Source organism: Spea bombifrons, chromosome 3 (genome assembly GCF_027358695.1).
Source record: "Spea bombifrons isolate aSpeBom1 chromosome 3, aSpeBom1.2.pri, whole genome shotgun sequence".
In the NCBI taxonomy this organism is placed as follows: domain Eukaryota; kingdom Metazoa; phylum Chordata; class Amphibia; order Anura; family Pelobatidae; genus Spea; species Spea bombifrons.
Window position 1 is genome coordinate 23,527,520 of NC_071089.1, and position 17,547 is coordinate 23,545,066.

Below are 17,547 nucleotides of genomic sequence, written 5' to 3' on the forward strand. Positions count from 1 at the left end.
GATCACTAGCGCACCATGAGAAATGATGCAAATACTCAATTTACATAAAGCCTCAATAATACCTTTATATATTTATATATTTTTTTTAAATTTTGGATTCAATGACAAATTAATCTCAAACGTCATCTCAAATGTCCAGTGCTTTAATTAGGATTATGGCCCTCTACAAAATGAAATTCCTCCCACAAGATTAATACAGTATGTGATAAGTGGTAATTGCAAACAAACAAGTGTGAATGTCCATTATTTATTTATTTGTCCTTTTTTGTGCAAAAATTATTATTTTGTACAACATTTTCTTGCTGTAAAGTAACTTTACCTATATCCTTTTAATTATGTATTTTCCTCGCTTTTCTCTTCTTAACTTAATCACTTGGAAACTGCTCAATATTCTCTATGATGTCACCTGAGTCAATTAACGCTTGTTCCATTTTATTGTCATACTTTAGTACAGCCTCCCAGTAGATGCGGTAGAGGCTAATACAATAAAGGAATTTAAACATGCATGGGCCTTCTTGAATACAGGACGAGAACAAAGACTGACCAAGGTCTGAGTCTTCACATCAGGAAAAATGTAGACATAAAACTCTTCTTATCTGATGTCAAGTTCCATGCTTCTGTATGGTTCACTGTATTTTCACTGTTACTGATTAAAATATTTGGGAAAATTACTTGTCAATGCTTTTTACACAGGATTGTCATTTCTGTCAGGAGAGTTGGACAAAATATAAAAAAAATGCATTTGCAAGTTACCAAGAAAAACAGTGCTTTGATCTGCTTCAATGGTAACTGCTATAAAGGCATTGATCAATGCAAAAGCTTCTCAAACTTTATGCCACAAGCAGTCACATGACTTATACATGATGATGGCAACAGACATGTCAGCAGAAACTCAGACATGAGAAAATATAGATCTTATTTTCAGAGATATGTATTTTTCTTTGCTCACCTCTGTTAGCTAAATTATTTATTTTAACCCCTTAAGGACAATGGGCGGTCCCTAAACCCATTGAAAACAATGCATTTTGAGCCCGTACATGTACAGGCTTTGTCATTAAGGGGTTAATTACAGCTAGATTGAATAAAAAATAAACACTGAATAAAAAAAAGTCGTTGCTTTAGAGTGACTTGTAGGTGGCATTCCACCTATTGTTTTTTTTTTTAAATATCACCCCACCTAACACTTAAAAGCAAAATTAAAAACAATGCTGCATTTTAAAGGTCTTTTAGCAATAAAAAGAAAATCCTGCTTAAAAAGCGGTGGCTATGAAGGTCCTAAATGAAGTTGGAGCCAGACATAGCATTATTTTTAGCAACAGGGGAGGGATTTAAGAAGGATGGCATTTGTTGTGAAATAGTTAAGGTGCAGTCAAGTGTTCTGTCTATACATAAGTATGATTATATCAAAGGTCAAAGAGTATCCATTACTATAGGAGCAGTAGTAGTAAATTAGCATGCTAGACATTCAAATAAAAAAGAAACACTTGCCAAAAGTTTTAAAATGTCAAAGTAACATTTGTGGGTAGGAAGAAAGGGAGAGTGGAATTTAGGGAGGTATGATGGAGGAAAGGAAGAAAGAAGGAAGAGATAGATACTAAGGGAGAGAGGGAAGAAAGAAGGTAGAAATGATTGGAGGGGAGGGAGGAAGGAACTTATTTCAAATATCATACAGAGGCTAAAAGTGGAATCATTCATTTCCATGGCTGATTTGAAACTGGTGAATCATATTCATATATAAACCATAAAGAGGTAAAACATTTATTAATCCGTGCCTACTACTGGTGTAAATCTGGTGAGTATTATGTAAGCAGTTACGTACGGCAGGGATTATGTGGTGCTATGAAGGACAGGTAATGAAATCAATCAGTCAGTTCCAGGTTAATACATATCTGGGAAATATTCTGACGCCAGCTCCTAACTGTAGACAGCATGATGGTATGGATGGAATGTCACCTCTGCACTCTTTCGTAGGTAAAACATACTATTCTATAATTATCCTAGTATTCTAAACGCAAATTACATTTCTAACAAATTCTATTTCGCAAAAAAACGTAGCAATCATTTTTCATTGTTACTTGTGTCATAGTTATCATCATAAACCGTCTGTGTGTTTTAATTCCGTGGTAGGAATGATAGGTCTGTGTCATCTAAAAGAAAAGAACATATGACTTATAACATTTTAGACAAAATAATTAACTGTACTGCGTTATTCTAGACTCACAATAACGCAGTACAGTTAATTATTTTGTCTAAAATGTTATATCTATCCATTATACAAGACCCTTTCACAAACCTCACATGGGAATGTCCTTCATCATGCATGGTGAAGTTGGTGACTTAAGACATTTCAACTCACTACAACTCACGTATGTTTATGGTTTAGCAACTAGACTTCATGGAGTATATGGATTCTTCTTGATATTACCTTATAAAGGAGACTGATACCAGTCAAAGACATGTTAAGAGGTATAATAATGTATATAATATGTGTTATAACACAAGCTGGAAGCTGGTTTTAATCCATCTGAAGATATGTGAATGATTTTCACATTATTGAAGGCTAGGTACTACCATTATCAAAATATAAATTGACAAGATACATAAAACTAATGTAAATGTTCTGAAAAGTGTATGTTATCATAGAGCCTGCACATGGAAAGGTACCACCTGTGATAGGGAAAAAAAAAGTACAAAGAAGAAATTACCAGTCTAAGACTGGCACATTTCCTTTCATAAAGGCTCTGTCAGTCTAGCATTGGATTAGTCTGCTAAGCTGTTTTGAAGTGATAAAGTATACATTACACTCTCATCCTCTGTGTGTTTCAGAATTCATGCAGAAAGGCGCTCAGCTGCTTCACTTGCAGTCAACACAAAGATCAGAGCAAGTCAACTTTTATTAATGACTTTTATCTTTTCCCCAAATCTAATCCCCTGTTACCTTAAACTGGCTTTACTGATTTGTCAACAATGTATCTACCATAAACCCCATATGGGTACTGTTTATAAGCCTGTTGTTAATTACCTATCACCATCATCTTTTATTCTCTCCTAAGAACAGAACTGAAAAATATCTTGGTATCCCCAGCAAGTTTATTTCCGTTCAGGTACCTGATATCTGAAACACACTGTCAGAGATTTCTATGAATTATTTTTTCTTATTGACATATGGATATCTTGTAGACAAGCCCTCGGGTGTTCTGTTGAGCATTGCAGAGCAATCAAATTGTTTATGGTGAGTTCATTTTAAGCAAAGACTGGAATCACGTGATTAAAGTTAGCGCAACGGATTGCACTGCTTCAACAACGTCAACTATATCGACCATCAACTCGGTATATAGGTCCCACTTCCAGTTGTGACAACATGGAAGTAAATAGATACACAAGAGGAGTTACACTGGACTGTTAAACAGGAGTCTGCACCTGAGGTTAAGCAGCTTCAACTCTGCAGGACTAATGAGCAACCACTAGGGATACAATTATGCCCTATCCAGATGGAGGGACAAATTGTCTTTTTTGTGTGATTAGCGTTTATTGATCACTGATATTAATGAATTAGCCTGATCAATTACCCATTTTGTGTAATATAATTACATACTAATCTCATGATCATTATATGGATATTATGAAATGATTTATACATTTGTTTTTATTTCTTTTTTTGTTGGATCCCATTTTTTTATTTTTATTTTTCTGCTTTTTGTGAATTATTTTATTTTTCATTTACATACAATTTTTGGGGGGTTGTTCCTCACTCATTTATTAAAATAATATTTTTGATACTTAAATTAATGTAATATGTTTAAATTATTTGTATTATTTAAAATGTATTTGTCTAAACCTTACACTAGCAGAATCTTCATGCATCATCATAACGGACATTTTATAGAATATATCCAGAGCTAGGGCTAGGATCGTACTCTACTCTGACATCACATCCATTTCAAGAAGTGGAAGGAGGCTCAAGCGCCCCTAACCTTGCACCACCAGGCGCAAGAAGGCATGCAATTTTCAGCCCTGAATATAGTAGGTGGAACCAAAGGCAGCCCTGTAATAATATTTTTCTGAATATTTTTGCCTTTGGCCATGTCTTTGCAATCTGTAAATCAGTAAATCCATATATGCCGCCCAATTCCCCAAATCCTCACCTCAGCCAGAGTAAAGGTGGTGGAATTTGACATAAAACTATTGAAATAATCCTTTTAATATGCCGTGTACTATGTAGTGACTCGCCAAATGTGTTACCCAAATGGCTCTAATACTGGTCCTCATGCAGGGCCGGCCCAAGACTTAATGCCACCTGGGGCGAAGTTTAAAATGAAGCCCCCCCCGCCGGCATTTTAAACTTCGCCGACACCATTATCTACCCTAACACCCCCCCCCCCAAGGGACTTACCTTTAAACAGTCCTGCGGCGAGTCTCCCTGCTCTGCCACGGTGCCGGCTTGTAATGCTGAGCGCCGTAAATTGACGTCACTTCCGGCGCTCAGCATTACAAGCCGGCACCGGGACCGAACAGGGAGACTCGCCGCAGAGGAGAAAGAGAGGGGCGCCGAGCGGGTAAGCGAAAACCACTCGGCGCCCCTCTCTCTCCTCCGCTTAAAAAAAAAGCGCTTGGGGCGGCAAAGTGCTGCCCCTTCAAATGTGCCGCCTGGGGCAATTGCCCCAGTCGGCTCCATTGTAGGGCCGGCCCTGTCCTCATGGAAACTTGGACTTGTCTTATTTAAAGATACATTTATATCAGTCTTCTGCATTCAAGCAGGGATATTTACCATAATATACTGGTAGCAAAAGCACCAACTGGGAGCCTTCCATATGGTTACAGCAGTGTCGAATAGGAAGGAGTTAGCTCTGGACTCTGTGACCCTGAGAGTTACCAGGTATTCACAGAACATAATATTAGCATTTTACAGCTCCTTTATAATAGAGTGTAATGTAATGACATATGAATTAAAATAAGATGTATCATAATTCCGGAAAAAAACAAACTTGCATAGGTGTATTCAATACACAGTATCCAATTGGGTATTGTTATGGATGTGAAAAAAAAACTCTGACGTATCTTAAATCTTCACATTTTATCTGTTCCATACAACATATGAAAAAGTCTTCCAAATTCTATATGATTTTACATAAATCAGATGGAACTTTTCGAACCTCTGTTAAACATTTGTATGCGGGTGTTTTGTCTTTTGAATTCACCAGCTCGACTATAATGTGTTAACGCGAATCAGATGGATTGGCAAAATTGCAATATGAAAGTGATTTGGAAACTACAAAGTGAGCACAGTGTGCGACTCTCCATGTGGATTCCATTCTATCACAGTAGCATAGGAATTGTTTTAGTTATCTCTATTGGCATTGGAAATGAGGTATGAATGCAAATTAGAAACAATAGTGGGTTATGGTCTTCTGTGAATGCTGTCGGAATCAATATGGTTTAGTTGTGTGCTCTCTAAAAGTTTAAAAGGACAACGTTTTGGTGTACTCCTTGTTTTTGTTTAATCTACATTTTAAACCAGTTAATAAGCAAGTTCAACAAAATTAATAAAGCAGGAAGAATTCTACTTAAATCCTTTACAATTACAATCAATGTTATTTACAAATAAGTAGAGAAAGCTGATAGACTAAGCCATAGTTCACTTAATGGGGTGTATTCAATGCCAGAGATGCATTATCAGATGAAAGAAATACATAAATAAATATCGTTAAGAAGTCTAGCATGATATCTCTGTATTTTATCTAAATGTTTTGTTTTCATTGTGTAAACAATCAAAATTGTATTATTACATATATTTATAAAGCACTAGCAGATTTCATAGTGCTGCTACAACAGGGTACAGTGAAAAAATTAAGACAATACATTACTGGTACAGGGGGAGAAGAGGGCCTTGCTCTTCTGAGCTTACAATCTATTTGGTGGTTGAGGGGGAAGGGCACAGTGGGAAGGACTGCTTGGGTGAGAATGAGTTGATTGTAGTGAGGGTAATATGGAGAACTGTGTTGGATCAGGTGGACGTGGAAGATGCTTCCCATGCTGGTTGAGGAGGGAAGGTGGTGTACCTCTCTGAATAGGTGGGATTTTACTCAGAGTTTGAAATTAGAATAATATGGGGAAAGAATGATGGAATGGGTTACAGAATATTTGTATTTATAAGATTCTAATTGTCACATGCATGCCATGAACTTACAGTAACACTACATAGCTTTTACAGCCAAGTCCATTTGTGGAGATGCCAATGGCATCATTGGAGGCCAGGGAGGTGTACTATGGACATTAAAATACTTTCTAAAGCAAAACTGACAGGTAAAGAGATAAGCAAGTCTGCATACAAATATTTACATTTTCACCCAACATAAGGTGAGAAAGTTGATGGTACCAGGTTGGCTTCTTGATAGGATTTTGTTCTATGTTCCATAGTACAACTAATTTAGAACAGAGTCTGTGGATACAATAACGCTTTCTCACCACATAAGCTGGAATGAAATCTTAAGCAATAAGTACACACAAAATTAAATTAAAGGGAATGTACAAAAATGATGGTATTCAAATTATTCACGCATTTAAGAGAGGTTTGCCAACTCCAAAGATGAAGAGTATAAACAGATTTTAAACAAAGTGTATCATGAAAACATTACATAATTATGTTTACTTTAACGAAACATGTGTGGTACATCCAAGCCATTGCGAACTTTGTGGATTTCACCAATTTATATAGTTAAAAAAAACAATAAATGTTTTGACCAAACCAACCCTCACCTGTGGGTAATAATAACCTTAATATAGGCTTTATAAAAGTAGCCTAATCGGGATAGGAATGATTTCCCGTTTTAATTTTAACAGGATCATCAACGTTTTTTCAGTCCTAAGGAATACAGGTGAAATATTCTAATGACAAAGCATAGCAATTGCCACTTCCTAATTTATATTTCCTTTATAAAATCACCAAGCGGACATATACGTTCAGCATAACCATGTAAACATGCTCAATATTTTCTTGGGAAAATATTTACCATTTCATATAAAAATGCGCTGACATGAGTAGAGAATAAACAAATATTACATTAATTATGGATTAAAATCCTCCAAATTCCAGGGGGGGGGGGGGGTGTGGGAAATTTACATAGTGTTTGATTTTCCCAGTTTCCCTACAACACTGTCCATACAGGACCTAGGCCAAACATTATTGGAAACAGCACATTGAAACATTTGAGTGGGTGTCCTTTGCAATATTTTGTTTAGAAAAAAATTTATTATTACTCTATCTGAAAGAAAGCAACATACTTTATATCCACACCAAGTTTTTATGTTTAATAATCTTTTAACCCACAACTTTATGACTTCCTCTAGTACTCTTAATAATATTATGTGAGGGGATTAATAGCACAATATTTTACTATAATACTTTATTATAACACAATAATAAAGGTTTAAATGCAGAGAACCACTCATACTTAATGTAATATTTTTGTTGTGCTCCTAATCGCTTGAATCCAAGTTTGAACATCTTAGGCTACTTTATTGTAAAATAATAATAATGAATTACACCAATCTTTAGAGAATAAGAAACAGACTAAATGCTATGTTATAAATAGTGGTCATAAATGATATTTTAATGACAGGAAAAGTTAACAAGGTAGATTGGAAAGTGTTTGTGAGTGCAATGAAATAAATAAATAAGTAAATCAGACATGATGTGCATTGCATTTTTTTTTTAGAAAAATGTTTCAACTTGCCACATTTCCTTTATTTTGTTCCATTGATTCTGTATTGTATATATTTATTCAGTTTTTTATGTGTATTTTATTTATTTATTTATTCAATTTTTTTATATTTTTTTATTTGGATCTATACTCTATTCCATTTTTATGTATGGGATTATTCACCAATTTAGCCAGTTACTCGTTTTACTTTGCTGCTCGGTTTTAATATAGTTTTTAATTTTAGGAAGTGGACACTAATATCCTTATCTGCTAGTGATTAATAGAGAATTGATTTTTTTAGGTGCCAGAAAATGTTTAACATGTAGCACAACATTTCATTATAGGAAGAAGCTGTTTTAATTTAAGATTAAATGGCTATTGTTACTTATCAGCAGTACCAGTGCTGTTATAAATTACTTAACTTTATATATACCTGGCATGCCTAGAACCTATTTACACACATATGTATTTCTATGAACTTTTTTATGCTAGTGGACATGCTTTCATACAGATAATACACACAATCTGCACTCTCCAAACTAGTAGTCATTTTACACCCTAACCTCACTAAAGCTCACAGCCAGCTTGGACTGAGCACATCTATCCAGTCAGGGCAAGTAACACTGCCGATGGCCAAAATGTGAATTTATTAAATATAAGGTAGTGAATTACAGTTTGGCTTAAAAAAAAACATAACCATATTTTTATGTTGGTTAAAACAGATCCATAAATATATACATAAGGATGTCAGAAAAGAACCAATTATCCCTTTTATATTCCCCTTTTTAATTAGATTTTTTATTATGTATGATATATTTATGCACACCCCAGGTTTCCCTAATTCCTTTACTTTGTTTGCCTGCCCTACTTCCACTAAAAGTCTGTCCCAGTTTCTACTACACTTTCTGTTAGCCCTATGGAATCTGCTGGCTCTATAAATAAAATGTAATGTAATTCTGTAAAGTAGAATTTTCTCACATTCCCCTCTAAATTTAAATCATGCCCTCTAGTTCTGGCAGCCCTTCCTTACTAAAAATAATTGGACTTTTTTTAATCTCTTGACATATTTGAATATTTCTATAATGTCTCTGCCTTTGGCCTTCTAGGGTGTACATATTAAGTCTTTCCTGGTATATTTGGTTAGTAGGAATATTAAACATACTCCTCTCTCTTACAGCCTACATTACTAACTTACTTTTGTTTTATGTAGAAATCCATTTACAACATAACATAAAACCGCATAAAACAAAAAACATCCTATAGCATAAAAACACATTATATTTATTTGTATAGGACCATCAGATTCCTTGGTGCAATATTACGATATTTTTATAGAATATTCCAATTTGCCTGTGATCAGCATCATACATAATAATAATCGGGGAAATGATTATGAAAAGTAAGTTGTTATGGAGGCAGAAATGTTTTTTTTTAAAAAAAAAAACATTAAACTCTTAAAACAAAATCTTACTACCATGCAAGTGTTTTCCCAAGTCTGTCATGCACGTGGGTTTCTAGTCCCTCTACATTAGATATTCATTGTAATCAAGGTTTATCGAATCAAAATTATACAATAAAATCTATTAGATTGACAGTAGTAATCCATGTATCCAATAATCCAACATACACAAATCAATGTCAATTTCATTTATTTATGATATTTAAGTTTATAAAAATATAAAATAAAATGTTGTTATTTATTTGTAAATTTACAATCTAGGATATACATTACTCTCACAAACATTGTTTCACATCATACATCATATTCCAATAATTTGATGGTGGGGGGGGGGCAATGTATCCAAGAAAAACATTAAATATCAGTGTCTGCTAAAACAGCCAGCCAGGAATGATCCACTTTATATATGAAAGGTTTAGTGCATATCAGGTGTTAGTGAGCGAGGGACACATTTGTGAGAGGAGGGGGTGGCAATTACAGCAAACAAAGGGTAACAGAGAAGTCTAGAGTTAATTTCAGCACCAGCTTCAGGTTCCCAAAGTAAATAACTCATCAGATCTCCAAATCGTATCTCACCTATTCTTTCTTTACTAATCTGCTGAGAAAGAATGCTGTGGTCTCTGCCTGGATTTCTTCAAGGTTCATCCACGTTCAGCCACATTTCTTTTGGGGTGAATAGGGCTTAAATTGTACAAGTAGTGGATTACCCTGGTTTGTTAAGATGAGGAAGCAGGAATAGATAGTCCATGTATATTATTATTATTGTGGGCTTCATGGGATTTAATGACTGGACTAGTCTGTTTTCTGCTCACCACTGAAATAATAAAAAGAAAAAAAAACAGTTTAGTTGGAAACATATATAAAGGTTAAAATATTCACACAGCAAAATATTATTATAAGTAAGTGCAGTCCTGGCTGGGTAGCCTTTAAAATACATTTGGACTGTTGTTAAATCTAAATTCTTATTCATCTCATCAATACAGAATTTGTCTTAAGTTTTTGTGAGTTGAAGTTCGGGAGGGATATGCCTTTTGGCTGCCCCAGCTTCTTCCTACAAGCTCTTAATAAGTCTTATGCGATATTGCAATTAGCAAAATCAGGGGTATAGAGATTATCTCAAATACAGTGTTTTCTTGAAAATGCCTTAGTGATTTGTAATTTATTCGGTATCCCATGCGATCAGCAAACTCTCTGTTAATGAAAACTATTTAATAATTATTTTGCAAATTCAGCAAAATATTCATGTTATGTGAGTGACAAGCACCCAAGTAAAATAAATTGTTTGAGAAAAGGAAATTTCTCTTTTAATTGTAAGTTTCCTTGAAATGTTGCTCCAGCGCCAATATTCCACATAGAATGCAAGAAAATAACAAGGAATTAATGATATACATCACTGACATGGACATGCAAACCCTGAACCTTAATCATGGGCTACTGATTTAGGGGTTAATCTGAGAGTACTGCTTTAAGAATATACACGGGGAAACTTTGGATTTAACCCTTTAAGGACAACAGAAACAGCAAAATCCATTTTAGCACCGGGTTTTACGGCTTTTAAAACTACAAAAGCAAAAGTTTGCATTTTAACTCTATGTGTTCCAGAAGGTTAGGCAGTGATCTGCATAAAACAGAACACGAGATTAATTACATCCCTGATTTAAATCTAGCACAAATATTTGAAAAACAATCCTTCCATAGACTATGGTGGGGAAATTAGATGAAGATGTGGAGATGTATTGGCCCAATTTCCTTTACTGAAATAAAATGTCTAAATGTTTTTAGCAAGAATTCCTTTCTAAAGAAGAGACTTCTGAGGTCCAAAACGCTTGTATAACTTTACATCATTTTTGTTGACCCAATAAAATGGATCAACTTATACCAAGGACTCTTTTTTTAATTTGATTAATAAACAATATATTTTATTTAATAATGAAGGATACACCAAAAGAACCTGCAGACCCTGAGTTGGTCAGCACTTGTCTATTAGGTTTGCATAACAAATACCAAATCCATCTAGGTCTCTCAATTTAACTGTACATAATACTTCATTAATCATGGAAGCATAATCAACGGTGTCACTTAGGTGCACCTGTTTTTGAGAATTTTTGGAAGGGCTTCAAGTTTGGTCTTAGAAATGGAAGGGCACCAAGTTTGCCAAACAAAACTAGGATACTCACTACAGTATCTTGACAATGAAACATTTATCCTCGAACAAAAGCCTTGGAAATAAATATAAACCTGAAGGTATTCACAGTTTGTTGAAAAAACATTATGCCCTGTTCCTTGAAGCTGAAGTGCACGGCTAATATTTGTTCCTTGTTGCTGGGTTTACAGAAATGTTAACAACGTCTCCAACCAAAGCAATGCTGGCATGGATTGCAGAACCCATCTGACTTTTATTTAAAAAAAAATATTCAATCGCGTCTTGTAATTTTACAGGCAAGATGTTTGCTGTACCATCCGCATTAGTCTTATTTTCTAAACAACACAGTAATGAGAGCACTAATAAAATCCTATCAGGACATGAACAGTTTACAATTATTGAAGTCACAGAAAGTTTATTTTTTTTCCTATTGATGCACATTAACAGCAGAAAAACTAAATTTATAATATACATTTAGATGTATATCTCAAAATATAAATATAGAAAGAGTGTAAACCAATGATCAAGATTCAACCGTTGCGATTGCATGTTCTTCATACGTTTTTAGGCTTTAAGATAAATAATGTATTCATTTTAAGGAAATAACTCAGCTTTCATAATACTACATATATATATATATATATATATATATATATATATATATATATATATATATATACTAAACAATAATACTATTTGATTATTGTATACTATATCTATATTTATATCTATATTTCAACGTTAGATCTAAATAACTCAGCGATGATAATAAAAATATGTATATACTAATATACTACATTATAATATATATATATATATATATATATATATATATATATATATATATATATATATATATATATATATATATATATAATACTATATATTAATTCAATAATCTATTATACTATATAGCATATATGTCTCATGTTGTATGCTACCAGTCGCTTTTGTTTTGTAATTATTTATTTATTTTTTTATAATGTAGCACGTTGGCATTTTATCATTTTGGAAAAGTAAATATATAGTAACGAACTAAAAATATCAGTGATGTTAAAACATCCCTTATGTATTGAAGTATTTGCCAATTATATATTGTTACAGCATTTCGAAATTTTTCTAGATACAGAATTTAAGATTCATGTCTTAAAATCATTATATACATCATTGTTACAATAAATATACGTATCATTCATGTATCTATTTTTCCTTTCAAAAACTAGCTGTCCTCTTAATTAGATATGAAAAAATGATGAACGTAATGGCATGTGATTTTTATTCAATGTATTTAGAAACCTTTTTCTCACAAATGAAAAAAATCTAGATTACTTAGCCCTATGAGTGCTTTTGCATCGGCAGTATAATTAGATATTATTATTATTACTATTATTATTATTATTATTATTATTATTATCACGCACATGTATACGCACTTGTAAACTAAATGCATACAGGCGTAATTAAAATAATATTTGGTAAACTAGAAACGATCATTTTTAAGACCATGTGTTATTGGTATTGATATATTAGATAAAATGGTTCAACAGTATCAACATTACATTTTATTTGTTTTTATTTTTGCGTATTTTAATTATTTTGAGCCATTAAATCGAATCTAAGTATACTTAATCGTATTTTAGCGGGTTTTTTTTAAAATATGGTCACTATTACAATAAAATATACATATAATGTAACTCCGTATTATTATTAGTGTTATTATTATTCGTTATACACACACACACACACACACACACACACACACATATATATATATATATATATATATATAAAGAGAGATAAATTTGAGCTATCTGCAGAAAGTGGAAAAGAAAAGACAGCGACATAATAAAAAATAAGAAAATAAGGAAAACAGTCAAAGGGGAAACTGATGCTTTAGACAGTGAAGAATGTAATCTATAAATCACACAGGGAAAGGAAGACCCGCATGCATCAAAAATAAATCCATAAATCAGGCCATCCAGAGAGAGTAGAGCCTACTGTTCCTCTCACATCCTCTCAGTGTTATTTCTTTTTGTAAAACCTGGAGATCTGGCTTTAACTACCCCCCAGCCGGCAGTTTTCACTGTGCAGCTGAAACACTGCTCTCATTTTTCATCTTTGTTTTCATACCTTCCCTGACTTGGTGCTTGAAGGTCATAGGGGCTGCAATTTCTCCTCCATGAACAGTCACGCTTGGCCCATGATGAGCTAGGGGGCTGCCTTGTGCCTGCCAATGATGCCCTGGGGTAACATAACCAGCTCCAGGTCCACCATACACCCCATATTGGTTGGTAGAAGGGTAGGCACAAGCAGGGACAAAACTTCCCACGGAAGACAAGCTTGAGGCAGTCTGGGAGAAAGAAACAATTTTGTCACTAATACAATATTTCTGTTCTTGTCCTAAAATGAAATATACTAGGTCATTTCAGCTCTTCAAAAATAGCACGTTTCTTTCAGGAGTGTGTTCACAATCAAGATCCAAACTATTGGTTTACATGCTGGAAGCACAAACTATACTGAATGACACATAATGATCAGTTTCCTTAATAGAAATGCTCAGTGCGATAGACCTCTATAGATCAATGTGGATTTTTTCGACCCAGACCAAGGTTTTTCTAGTGGGAAATGCAGTTTACCTGAGGGTACTTCATGTCAGGATCCACAGCAGCCTTTTCAATACAGTTAATATTCTGGGAGGTAGGGAACCCTGTCCTATTAACACTTGCCCATTCTTCCATTTTGGGGGAGTAGACTGAGCCCTCAGCTCCAGCAATAGCTCCTGAATCAACATTGAGAGAGAACAAAAAACTTCAGAGTTAAAAATGCCACACTTTCACTTAACTCATTTATAAATATATTTATTAATAACAAGCAAAATCAATTGTTTAGACTAATTGGAACCAAATCCCAAATATATATACAATATAATAATGTAATATATAAATCAATGTTGATTTTATAAAGGAAGGTGGGCGATCCTGAAATTTATATAAACGTTAGTCTAATATATATATATATATATATATATATATATATATATATATAAACTATTTTGAAAATAATGGTTTACGAACTGGACAAATTAAAAATCTACAGTTTATGGAGAGTAGGATGCATTTGATAAGTGAAGGGGGAAAGGCCTGACTATATACAGTATTGGTTTCATTTTAACCCTGAAACTTGCGTATAAAAATGTCAATTTTATTTGTTTTAAATAATGCACATCTATCTTATAGGTACTCTCTGATATATAGCTGTTAGAAAAGAAAATAATTATTGTTATTTTGTTATTTCGAACATTAGACACAGTGTAACAATAGCTAGTGGGCAGGTTCTACAATCGAATATACAGCTTTGAAAATATACGACAAATATGTAATACAAAGAGTTAGATATATACATCTGATAGTATTAATAATATATACATTAATATATATATATATATATATATATATATATATATATATTACACACACACACACACACATATATATATATATATATATATATATATATATATATATATATATATATATATATATATATAGTATTTGCTCTGTGCTGGGACAAAAACAACTACATGTCATTAGTAACAAGATTGTGGCATCTTGTCTTTCATCAGTACGCAAATATTTGACAAGGATATTGTTGCCTGATCCCTACCCACCATTATGCCCCCAGTTAGCACAGGTACTGTCAGGTCTATGCCACATACAGAATAACAATTAAAGAGCTGACCAAAGTGGCCACTAATAACAAAATAAAAGAATTCAGCACACTGTTCCACAATCTAGACAGACAGACCATAGATAGATAGAATGATCGATCTGTATATTGTCACTACGTATTTAGTAATTGTTACATTATTAAAATAATTGTATTTGTTAGACTAGCTAATAAGTTACATTTATAGTTACAATTATAATAAGTTACAATTATAGTAATGTGCTTTTGGCACATGTGTAGACAGACAGCTAGATTTGCAAGACTCAACGCTTCACAGCAATCCTGTTAACACTCAATGTGCAGTCCGCGGACTTTCCACAAACTCACCTGTTTGTTCCATAAAGGTGCGGATACCCAGAATGTTGTTGACAGAATGGGCGGATGGCCAGGATCTCGCAATGCTGACATGTCCAGTGGGCATATGCACTCCAGGGTGATGACTGCCCATCTTTGTTGACCCAGGTGACATCGGGTTAGGATAGGGATATTGATAGATGTGATTATATGGCAGTGTGGCTTGTGATGTCTGCTGCTTGGAATTTTCATATTGGCTTGGCTGAGACAGATTGCCAATTTTATTCCTCAAAATCCTGCTAATTGAACTTACAGAAGGAACGTTGTACTTGTCGCAGACGTTGTCAGCCAGCAGCCTGTCTCGAATTTCCCAAGCAAAGATGCCTGGATCTCCTTGTTTGTATTCCCTGATGTGTTTCACCACATTAGGAGTGGTGACTCTGGGTTTGCTTCCACCAATAGCCCCTGGTAGGATGGAGCCAGTCTCGTTATACCTAGCCAGGATTTTACTCACACATCCATGGGACACACGTAACTGTCTACTTATATCACAAGGTCTGATTCCTAGCTGGGCCAGCTCCACTATCCGCAGTCTGATGGCATTGGGAAGAGGTCTTCCATTCACAAACACACCACCCAGTTGGTTCACTTCTCCATAGGCTTGCTCTGTAAAATCAAAACCATAAAGTCAATGCGGCGATGAACCCCTCATCTGGAATACATGCACATTCCTTAAGTTTCCAGATCATACTAAAGCCATGAGCAGGCAGGAATCCCATGCAAATTTCTCATGCATGGACATCCTACTCGCATAGAAATGTTAACATTTCAAGAAGTAGCAAGCGCTGTAAAGATCTAAAAAGCATAATCGCTAAGAAGGCACAGCAGAGCTGCTTCCTTAGCATTACATGATATGCAAAGCGAAAGTACTTTCTGTTAAGATCTGTTAAGTCCCCCCATTAATCCAGTATCCCGGTATTTACTAATATTTTCCGCATTTGCGAATTAATAGAGAAGAATTCTTACCCATCCCGTGAGAAAATGAAAAAAAAGCCAGGAAAAGACTGCAGAGAACTGAAGAAAGTCAAACAGAAGTAACCCAGAGATACATGGACGGGGGAGAGCAGAGTGCTCTCCAATGAGCTGTTTTGGAGGAGGGTTCTGATCTTTAAGGCACTTCCTTCACAAACTGCTCTCTTGTGGTGTTTGAACAGCAACTTCAAATGCAAGGAGACAAAAGCGCTGGGTGATCTTTATCCGATTAGATGGGAATTACTGAAGTTATCTGCCTGAAGTTTGTTCAGATCAATTTGACGTGTCTTCCACGTCAATCTTGGTGGTCAAGCTGCACAAGCTACTGGTGATAGCTCATTGGTTCCCGTCATCCCAAATAGGCAGAGATCTCTCCCCTCTTCTGCTTACCCATCCGGTCTAGTGTAACCCTAGCTCTCGCTTCATGGAATGTCTTACCCCACTCACTCTAAAACAACACTAATCACCAACTTTTAAGTCTTTTATACCACTTTGGCAGCTCTATCCATCAATTTTCTTTTCATCTCAATTTTTAAATGATCAGACTTCAGATAAGTACTCTTTTTCTAGATGTGATAAAATAACAAAGGGTGATGTTCTTTAACATGTATTTCATAACAGCAAAATGTGCATTTTATTGATTACTTATAAAACAAGATGAATCTTACTATATATTTGCGAATATATATATATATATATATATATATATATATATATATATATATTAACTCAACTAGGCAGGTGTGTGAAACCGGTTGCAAGAAAGTAAACCAGTTAATGAACTAGTATTGATAAAATATAAAGATATAAAAAGGAATGGGTATATTAAGGAGTTTAAAAAAAATAGGCATAGTTAACAGATATATATATCTGTTATATATAGATATATATATATATATATATATATATATATACCATATACCATATACCATATACATATACACAATATATATATGTGTGTGTGTGTCTAATAGTATTCCTTCATTGTCCATTAATTTTCTGAGGTGTGTATATATAAGTACATTGCCTCGTTTACTTTTTAACTGATTTCACACACCTGCCTAGTTGTGTAGACCATACATATATTACAGGGTTCCTCTAAATAAGCTTTCTTGATATAATAACCATTATTCCTTAATTTTGCATAGTGGGTTCAGGTTATACATGTAGTATAGGGAGAAACAGAATATACA

At 34.2% G+C, this 17,547-nt stretch overlaps 1 protein-coding gene across 1 annotated transcript; it reads right to left on the reverse strand.

Moving 5' to 3' along the window:
* Positions 1 to 9,139: 9,139 nt before the first annotated feature.
* Positions 9,140 to 16,718, reverse strand: PAX1 (paired box 1). Its single transcript, XM_053459760.1, has 5 exons — positions 16,349 to 16,718; positions 15,356 to 15,988; positions 13,939 to 14,081; positions 13,433 to 13,652; positions 9,140 to 9,973 (listed from the first exon to the last, which is right to left on the reverse strand). The coding sequence occupies exons 1-5, from the start codon at positions 16,350 to 16,352 to the stop codon at positions 9,876 to 9,878; spliced, it is 1,098 nt and encodes a 365-aa protein (XP_053315735.1). The 5' UTR covers positions 16,353 to 16,718; the 3' UTR covers positions 9,140 to 9,875.
* Between the last annotated feature and the right edge of the window lie 829 nt (positions 16,719 to 17,547).